The 9,938-nt window shown below is 57.6% G+C and overlaps 1 protein-coding gene across 1 annotated transcript; it reads left to right on the forward strand.

The window, feature by feature from the left end:
• The first annotated feature begins 298 nt into the window (after window positions 1–298).
• Window positions 299–9,867, forward strand: PMM1 (phosphomannomutase 1). The gene is made up of 8 exons (XM_058568265.1): window positions 299–421; window positions 2,611–2,728; window positions 3,837–3,913; window positions 4,042–4,133; window positions 4,373–4,472; window positions 7,792–7,867; window positions 8,847–8,962; window positions 9,330–9,867. Exons 1-8 carry the CDS (start codon window positions 335–337, stop codon window positions 9,450–9,452), a joined length of 789 nt encoding a protein of 262 aa, XP_058424248.1. The 5' UTR covers window positions 299–334; the 3' UTR covers window positions 9,453–9,867.
• Window positions 9,868–9,938: the final 71 nt, after the last annotated feature.

Genomic DNA, 9,938 nt, shown 5'->3' on the forward strand with positions numbered 1-9,938 from the left:
TCTCTTCCTGGTTCTGTCTCTCAGTTTCCGCCGGCCCCGGGCCCAGGCCCCGCCTCCGTCGGGTTTGGAACTGTCCGACCGAACCTGCCGGGCTCTGCTCCGCCCTATGCCACGCCCCTTCTCCGCCTGGTGCAATCAGAATCAGCCTTCCAAATCCGCTCGGGCCCCGCCCCCACCCCGCCCAGGCTACCCCTCTCCCGCGCAGATCACGCCCTGGCCACGCCCCTCCTTCCTTTGGCGCAGTCGGGCCGGCCTGCGGGCCCCGCCCCTCGCGGGCCCCTCCCGGTCGAGCCTCCTCCCGACGCGGCTCCGGCGGCCGCCTCCTGCTGCAGCCATGGCGGTCACCGCTGAGGGCGCCCGCAGGAAGGAGCGCGTCCTCTGCCTCTTTGACGTGGACGGGACCCTCACGCCGGCTCGCCAGGTAGGGCCCCGACGTTCGGAAGCTCCCGTCAGGAGTGTCGCGCGGACACCCGGAGGCCGAATGTGGGGCCTGAAGCGGCGTGACCCCGGACTCCCGGGTACCGAGTGTGGGATGCAGCGGTACCCGGCCCCTGACACCCCGGGGCCGCCCGCTGGAAGTGATGGGGACCCGGACCCCCACGTCACAGCCCCCAAGCGTCCTCGCCCACGTTCTGTCCCGCAGTGGCGGGGCTGGGTCGGATTCTGGAGGGAGGAGGCTACAAGCAGGGGCCTAGCTCCCCTCTCCACTCTCAGGCTTCCACACGCCAAGGCCTGGCCCTGGGACGCCCCCACCGCCCCACCCCGGGCTCCCACCCCATTTCAGCCCTAGGGCTCACCAGTAGCCCGAAGGTTCCAGGCAGGGCGCGGAGCGCACCCAAGCGTCAGAGTCGCCTTCTGTGGGGAGCAAGGGGTCTCGGAGCCATCCCATCTGACCTTTGCAGGCCTGGGTCTGGATCTAGTTTCTCAAGCCCCTCCCCACTTTACCTCCCACTCCGGGTCATGGAGGGAGGGAGGGCTTCCCTACCTTTTCGGTTGAGTTTATGGGCTCGGCTCACCTGGAGGTGAGAGACCCCAGGCCTAGTCTGGTCACAGTGAGGATACTGTGGCACAGGGAGGATGGGAGTGCAGTTTCCTTCTGGAGGCATCTCACCGTGTTGATCCTCCAACCTCTGCTCCACACTCAGTTTTTCTCCCTATGGATCTCAGCCAGGATGAGCCCCCAGACCCAGGCTCACCAGATGGGTGCAAGGATCAGCAGTCCTCTTTCTTGGCCACCCTGAGGGTATTCTACCCTCCAGTCTGGGGCCACCAGGACCAACTGAGGGATTTCCTAGAACAGGGAACCAGTAGGGCTGGGTTGCAGGGCAGAAACTGATGGGAACCCAGATCTTAGCCTCCCCTCTGAGATCCTGAATGCCCCATCCCCTTCCCTATGGGAGTGCCCTGGCTTGGGCCCGGGAGCACAAGGAGGTTGATCCCTCTGCCTTCCAGCAGCTCCTAGGGTTCTCAGGGGTAGGAGGCAGATGACAGTGGAGGGAGGGTGGCAGGGTCTAGGCACCGCCCCACCCCTCCTTCTGACCCTTTGCTCCACTAACCCAACAGCCTGAACCAGAACAGTGTTACTGCTGTCCACCAGCCAGGCCCTGTCCTTAGTGCTTTTTGAAAGTTAATTTTTAATTATACATGTATTCATAAACACATTCCCTTGTAAAGAATGAAAACAGAGGAGGCTCAAGTCCCCACTGACTGCGTCAGGATCCCAGGCCCGGCCCCCTCCCCAAAATAACGTGGTTGCTTCGTGTGGCTTCCTTCCAGGACTTTATCTGGATCTCTGTTTGCCCAGAGGAAATATTAAACATTGTTTTGTTTTGTTTTTAAACAAGTGGTATCATACTGTATGTGCCTTCCTTCAACTTGCTTTTGACAATTGACAGCATGTCTTGGGGCTCTCCCACATGGGAAGCACAGGCCTGCCTTATTCCGTGTAACCACAGGATAGCATTTCAGAGCAGCCATGTGCCATCTCTGATTGACAAGCATGTAAGTTGTTTGCAGTTCTTCCCTGTTACAAACCCAGTGAACCTCCGTATACACCTGGGCAAGAGAAGTGGAAATCCTGGGTGACGAGGCATGTGCGTTTTAAGTTTTAATAGATCTTGCCGGATTGCCCTCCAAAGCAGCTGTACAAAGTACGCTCTGACTGGCAGCATCTGAGCATGCCTGTTTGCCCTACATCGTTGTCCACTGTAGATGTTGTCAGCTTTGAATATAATCTGAATGTTTGAAAAGGCAGATTATAACTCATGAGTTTACATTTCCTTGGTGGGAAATCTCTTCACCTGATGAATCACCGGTTCATTGCTTGTTCATTTCCAGGCTCTTTGGATGCACTATCTCATTTAATCCTAACAGTGACTCCCGTTTTCCAGATGGGACAACTAAGGCAAAGCCATTTGCTCAAAGTCATCCTGCTCTTGAGGGACTTGAGCCAGAGTTTGAAACCAAGTGCATGTAATTTGAGGTCTGAGTTCTAAACCTTGAACTGCCTCAGATCCAGGTGGAACATGGACTCCCTGGGTTGTGAGGGCCAAGTGGAGGTCCCAGGCATGCTGACAGCCAGAATCCTGTGCTTGCCTCCACCCCCTGCAGAAAATTGACCCTGAGGTGGCTGCCTTCCTGCAGAAGCTGCGGAGTAGGGTGCAGATCGGTGTGGTGGGCGGCTCCGACTACTCTAAGATTGCTGAGCAGCTGGGAGAGGGGGATGAAGGTAGGAGGAGAGGGCCAGAGCCAGTTCCTCAGTCGGGGTGTGGGTGGAGGGAGTGGGGAGTTTGGGAGATCACTGGACCAATGTGCCTTCAAAGACCCGGTCCTGCTTCTGTGGGTCAAGGGACGTGGAGGGGACAGCCAGATGTTTCCCTCACTGATTCCACACACATTTAGTGAGCCCCTACCACGTGCCAGGCTCTGTGCCCTTACATAGTTTACATTCTCAGTTCTCCCTGCTGAATCTTGATTTCCTCATCTTTAAAATGGGCATAATCAATAATGGCTACCATTTGTTGGAAATGACCATGTGTTAAATTCCTTTTGTTTAATCCTCACAACCACATTTTAGGGTGGGCATGTTTCTCCCAGAGAGGAGGATTCTGAAGTCACCCAGGAAGCTCTTTGGAACCAGAGCCCCTGTTCTCAGCTGAGTTCCTGGTCTCAGTTCATTCGAGGCAAATGCCTCCAGTTCCTTAACCAGAAACTTCCTTGACTTTTCCCTTTCCCCACCCCCTTGTTCCTTCCATCAGCAAGTCCAGAAATATCTCCCTTTGTGTCCATGTCTCCATCTCTACCGCCCCACCACTGTCCAGGTGATCACCTCCCACCTGGACCCTGCCACAGCCTAGTGGCTGTGCTCCCTGCACCTCCTCACTCCCACCCACTCTAGCCACTATGGCAGCCAGAGCTGAAAACTTCCGCGTGCAGCCAGCCTTGAGAACGCGGTGATGGAGGCTGTAAAACAAAACGGAACCCCTGTACAGAGGGACTGTGGGAGCACAGAGTGGAAATGACACCCTCTGCTGGGGAGTCCTGGGAGGCGTCCAGAGGAAGGAGCTGAATCTTGGAGGAGGAGTGGAGTGGGGAGCCTTCGAAGGGGAGGTGATTCCAGGCAGAAGGACCTGCATGAGCAAAGGCCCAGAGGTGTGGCTGGCTTGTTTGGAAAAAACCAAAGCTGCAGAAGGAGAGGAGCCTGGAAAATAGGTTCCGGGTGGAGCAAATGGGCTTTCAATGTCAAACCAAGGAGAGTGGGCTTCATTTCTCTGCTTGCTCTGGGTACCTAGTTTCATGCTCTGTCTTTCTCTCCCGGCTGCTACATGGCCCTGAAGTCATTGAGAAGTTTGATTATGTGTTTGCCGAGAACGGGACGGTGCAGTATAAGCATGGACGACTGCTCTCCAAGCAGGTCAGTGCCCCACGGGGCCTTAGCCCGGGACATTCTTCCACAAGGGGACAGTCCATGGGTGCCTCTGTCCTGGGCTGGAGGAGGGGCGCCATGCCCACCACACTCAGAGCCCTGCGTTCCTTGCCCAGACCATCCAGAACCACCTAGGGGAGGAACTGCTACAGGACCTGATCAACTTCTGCCTCCACTACATGGCTCTGCTCAGACTGCCCAAGAAGCGGTGAGATCCCACCTGGCCTGTGTCCAGCCCCTCCTCCCAGTCCTAGGCCAGAGGGAGGAGAAGGGTGGGTCTCTCAGATGGAACCTAGAGATGCTGGGGCCCTGACTTATTGGTGGGTGGATTTTTGTCCCCTGTGAAGTCCAAGGAGGCTATGGTCTCAGACGGAGCTGGATTTGAATTCCGGGCCATTCTCCTTCTCTTTGTTTCCCTGCCCACCCTCCCCCCTCCGTCACCACCAGTGGAACCTTCATCGAGTTCCGGAACGGCATGCTTAACATCTCGCCCATCGGCCGGAGCTGCACCCTGGAGGAGCGAATTGAGTTCTCCGAACTGGACAAGGTGCCACCAACTCTGCGACCTTAGGCTGTAGGACCTCAGTCACTCAACCTCTCTGAGCTTTCATTTTCTCGTCAGTGAAATGGATTGGTGGTGGGCAGTGTTCTGATTTAACCCACACCTTTTGGACACCTACCATGTGCCCTGGTTGTAGGCACTACTGTATCTTTCCAACACTGCTGGTTTCCCACCCGTGGTGACCAGCACCACCAGCCACCTACTTACCTAAGCCAACACCTAGGACGTCATTTCCACCTTCCCACCCACATAGGGTCCAACAGTAATTCCTATTGATTGAGCCTCCAGAGTTGGGCTCAAATCTGTTCACCTGTGTGTGTGTCTCCCCCATCCCTGATAAAACCCTGCCCGTCTGTTCTGCTGCAGTGCCATTGAGAACCTTTTAAAGCACATCTGCCCTGTCCACTCCCTGCTTATAATCCTTCCATGGCTCCTCTTGCCGACTGGACAATGTCCCAGCCCCCTCCCGTGGTGCCCCTGCCCTGAGGGGTCTGCCTGGCTCAAGCCCACCTCTTCAGCTTTCTCTCTGTGCGTCTGTTCTTAGAACATCCCAGGGTCCCTCTCGCCCTTGGATGTGCTGCCCCTGCTAAACCTTGACTTGCATTTTGCTTGTCATCCCCACCACCCGCCCCTTCCCTTTCAGGGATGGAGGAGTCCAGCCAGTCAGCCTTTCACCCTGGCCCGTCTCTGTCCTGCTCTCTGACCTGACCTTCTGCTCTCCCTCTTCCTCTCTCTCTCTGGCTGTGTCCTCCTCACTGACTCTAGAGACGGCAGACAGTTTCCCACTTCAAGGAACCTTTTCCATCTGACCCAGCTTGTCTTCTCACCTCCTTCACATCGGCCCGGATGTCACCTCCGTGGGCCTCCCCTGGGCATCACAGTTCATCTTGTACCTCCTCGCACCTCCTACTCCTCGCCTCTGTTATTTCTCCCCAAGCAGCCATCGCCACCCTCTAATACCCTTATCGCCTCCTTTTTAAATCTTGGTTAGTGTTTGGCTCCTCCACCAAAGCTGTGGGCTCCTAAAGGGCTGGGATTTCTGTGGCTCTTCACTGCTGGATCCCCTGTGCTCAGCACATGCCTGATGCATAGCAAGTGCTCGAGAAACACTTTTGAATGAATGATATAGGTGGTGTTATCCCCGTTTCATGAATGAGGAAACTGAGGCTCAGAGAGGGGAAGTGACTGGCCCAAGGTCACATAGGGAATTGGTTGCAGAGCAAACATTTGAACTTGGGACTCTGCTTGCTGCCCTCTGATGCTTCCCTGAGGGTGGGTGGGACCCTCAGTGACACCTCCCAGTTCAGTGACCCCCACCCCCACTCCCACCCTGTGTCCCAAGGCTTAGAGAAGGCAATGCCCACAGGCACGGAGACTTTTCTGGTTGGAGTGGTTAAGCCTGACCACTGGCAATGAACCCCCTCCCCCCCCCCTTCTCAGGCCACCGGGTTTCCAATCCCAGCTCCACCTCCTACTTGCCGAGTAACCTGGAAAAGTGGCCTCACAACTGTGTGCCTCTGTTTTCTCATCTGTCAAGTGGGAGCAGTCATAGTTCCCGTCTCATGGGCTGGAGTGAGGGCTGGGCAAGTGGAATCTGGCACACACTGACTTCCCACAGCCCCCAGGGCCCTCTCTTGTTTTGTGAATCCTGTTCGTCCCCTTCTGGTGTTGGAGAGGAGCCTGAACCTCCTGGTCTGTGTGCCCTACACCGGCCAGATCCCATGTAAACGCTTTACTCTCCTTCAGTCGCTCAGACCCTGAGGACAGGTAGTCCCATTCCTTCGATGAGGACACTGAGGCCAGAGGGTAAGTGACCAGCTTGAGGTCACAGTGCTGGTCCCTGCTGAGGCTGCACTTGGCATGCGGGGCTGTGCAGTGACCAGCCTGCTTCTCTGGAGACAGGAGGTGCTGCCATCCTGGGCCATATGGGAACATTTATTCAGCACTTGGGGCAACCTTAGCTCTAACCCTGGGCCCACAGAGTGGCCTCTGGTGGGGCCTCTGGCCTCCCTGGGGGCCCACCTGCCTGCTGAAAGGCCAAGGCTGGCAGGGGGCTCACATCCCTCATCTCTGCTTTTCCATAAGAGGGAGGCAGGCAGAGGTCATTCACTGCTTGTCCATTCTTTAGCCCAGGAAATAGGCTCGGAGAAGTCAGGCTGCTTGCCCATGGTGACACAGCCAGGCAGCACAGCAGCCAGGCCTGGAAGGCAGGCAGCCTGCCTTTGTATCGCAGGCTGAGTCATCTGGCTTCATAGCTCGTGTCCTTCCTGGACCACTTCTTTTGGCTCCAAACCACTGGCCATCGCCTGCCTTTCCGTTCCAGTGCTGCCCAACTCTGACTGACTAAAACTCAGCACTAGGCACTCCACTCCACTCCCGTGCTCCAAAATCCTCAGTGGCTCTTGGTCCCCTGGGGTGTGTCCACACACCCCAGCCCGGCCTCCAGGCCCTCTGCCAGGCTCTCACCGCCGCTTCGGCCAGATCCCGACTGCCCACCTCCGTACCTCGGCCACAGCAAGCCTGCGCTGAGTGAGCCATCTGCTCCCGGGCCGCTGGCCCCCATTAGCACAGCAACCAAGACGGCTGCGCCTCCAGGCCGGGCATGGCTGTTCCCCTCTGCGGCCCCAGCAGGGCCAGGCTAGTGAGTAAATGCCCTGACTCCGCGTTTGTAGGGATGCTGTGGAATTCTGAGGCCCCGCCCAGAGGGGTGGGGGCCAGGGTCTCCTGGGCACTGCTGAATCCCCCAGCCCACCCGGCCCCCTGCCCACAGGAGGTGGCGTGCACCTTGATGCACATCGTTGTTGTGTGGTTGGTGCTGTGGCCGCGCCTGGCATCCTGCTGACCTCTCTCTGAGCACTCACTGCCGCTTATTCATAGGTCTTCCTGTGCTCTGGGCTCCTCGTGCTCATTTCTGGAGTCTGAGCCATGGTTTGCTGTGTCGAGCTGGGCTGAGCCCTGCCCTGAGGTGGACACTGGGACTTGGGACTCAGACTGCCCCGTCCCCTTGAATTTCCTCCTCTTGCTTCTACTCCAAGACCCGCTCCAGAGTGCCCCATCCACATCCCCATTGGCAGGATCTGGCACTGTGTTTGTCACAGACCTGGATTCAGGCCCTGGCTCTGCCACTAAGGCAGGGTCACCTTGAACAACATGCAGCACCTCTCTGAGCCTCAGTTTCCTCATCTTAAAGTGGGGGTCATGTTATCCACCAGAAGACTCAGTGAGCTCACATGGGTTGTGTGCCCAGCACAGGGCCTGGCACACAATGGCTCTCTGAGCCTCAGGCTCTCCTCCCCTCCTGCAGAAGGAGAAAATCCGGGAGAAGTTCGTGGAAGCCCTGAAGACAGAGTTTGCCGGCAAAGGGCTGAGGTTCTCCCGAGGTATGTCCACCCTGCACAGGGCCTGAGAGGCCTGGCCCAGGAGTCCACCCGAGGGCCTCCCTCCTCAGACCCCTCCCTTCCCAAGGCCAGGCTGCACTCTCCAGCATCCTCAGAAACCCCTCCTGCCCCTCGGCACAGCAGGGCAGCCTGAGCCAAAACGGGCAGGTACTCAATGTGTATTGGGGCCCCCCAGTCTTCCCCACCTAAACCCACTCACTGCCCCACCACCCGCCAAGTTGCTCAGGCCAAAAACCAAAAGTCTCCCTTGAGTTTTCTCCCTCACCCCTTCCCAAGTCCAGTCTACTAGCAAGTCCCAGGGCCCTATGTCCAGGATGCTTCTGGAATCTGACCATTGCTCACACCTCCGCTGCCAGCAGCCCCATCCCAGGCTCCGGCTAACTCCAGAGCTGGTCTCCTACTGCCACCTCATCCTATAGTCCATTCCCCACAGTGGCCAGAGGGATCCTTACAGAATACAGACCACGTCACACCCCTGCTCACAGCCCTCCAGATGCTCTTCCTCACTTGCCTAATGAAACCCTGGACCCCAGGGCCTGCATGCCCTCGCCCCTGCCCTCTCCTGGCCTTCTCTGTGCTGGGACATTCTATGCCCTTCCCTGCTAAGGGACTGTACTCGCTGTGCCAGAGCCTGGAACTCTGCTCCCCAGCCATCACCACTCTGGCTCAGGCCTCGGCTCAGTGTGGCCTCCTCAGAGAAGTCTCCTCTGACCACGCTGACTGAGGGGCTTCCCTCCCCGCCCCACTGACTTGCATGCTCTGAAGTGGCCTGGTCTGTTCACCGCCTGTGGTCCCACCTAGATCATAACTCCCATGAGGATCCTGAGTCTGTCCCACGCTCTGTGCCTGGCTCTAAGTAGGCACTCACGGGTTGTTGAACAAATAAATGAATGAATGAAGGGCCTTGCCCAAGCCCTCCCGGCGAGTCGCCCCTCTGCTAGACTTGTCTGCACCCCCGCAGGAGGCATGATCAGCTTTGACGTCTTCCCTGAGGGCTGGGACAAGCGCTACTGTCTGGACAGCCTGGACCAGGACAGCTTCGACACCATCCACTTCTTTGGGAATGAGACCAGCCCCGTGAGTGTGGCTCAGCCTAGTCCCTCCTGCCCCAAGTCACCCCTAGTTCAAGGCCAGGACACAGGGAAACAGAACAGACCTCCTGGGAGACTCCCAGAGAATAGCTAGTGCTCATCAGCCCCATTACACAGATTGGAAGGCTGGGGCCCAGAGCTGGCTGGACACTTGCCCCATGTCACACAGCAAGTCAGAGCAGATCTGGTGAAGGCTGAGAAGGTGGGCTTCCTGGCTGTTCTGAGGGGGCAGGAGGAGGCTGAGCTCTGCAGCAGCCAGTGTTGGGAGGGTACCCCCTGCCAGGGTGGCTGCTGGATACCTCCTCCAGGCACCACCTGTGTATATGCCTTCTCTGCCCTTCCTCTGTGTGCAGGGTGGGAACGACTTCGAAATCTATGCTGACCCCCGGACCGTCGGCCATAGCGTGGTCTCCCCTCAGGACACAGTGCAACGATGCCGCGAGATCTTTTTCCCAGAGGCAGCCCATGAGGCATGACAGGGCCCATACCTGCTCCTCAGGACTTCCAGAAAGCTCCGCCCTGGCCTACAGAGAGCCCCTGGCCCTGGCGTTAGTGGGGGTGCCAGGGCCCTTCTCTGGCCGGGATGCCTGCCTCATGTTACCTGCTGCAAGGCCCACCTCGATGGTCCCAGGGTCTGTGTGGACAACCTTTCCAGCCAGTCAGTTCCGGGTGGGATCAGCTCCAACCTCCACCCCGATGGCCCTGGCTACAGCTGCTGCTTGTCCTTCTGAACAGAACAGGTTCCTGTCTACACTGGGAGGAGGCGTGTGCGAGTGTTCGTACGAGATAGGGCCTGCCCTCCCTGCCTGGCCCAGACAGGGTGCAGAGCAGTGGGGAAGGTGCATATTTGTGAGAACTTTATCTCACAAATATTAAAGTTCCTGGATAAGGTATGGCGTCAATTCTGTCTGAATGGATAGTTGGCCCCAGTCACAGATGCTGTTATAGCTACCACTTTGCAG

This window comes from Diceros bicornis, chromosome 25 (genome assembly GCF_020826845.1).
Source record: "Diceros bicornis minor isolate mBicDic1 chromosome 25, mDicBic1.mat.cur, whole genome shotgun sequence".
In the NCBI taxonomy this organism is placed as follows: domain Eukaryota; kingdom Metazoa; phylum Chordata; class Mammalia; order Perissodactyla; family Rhinocerotidae; genus Diceros; species Diceros bicornis.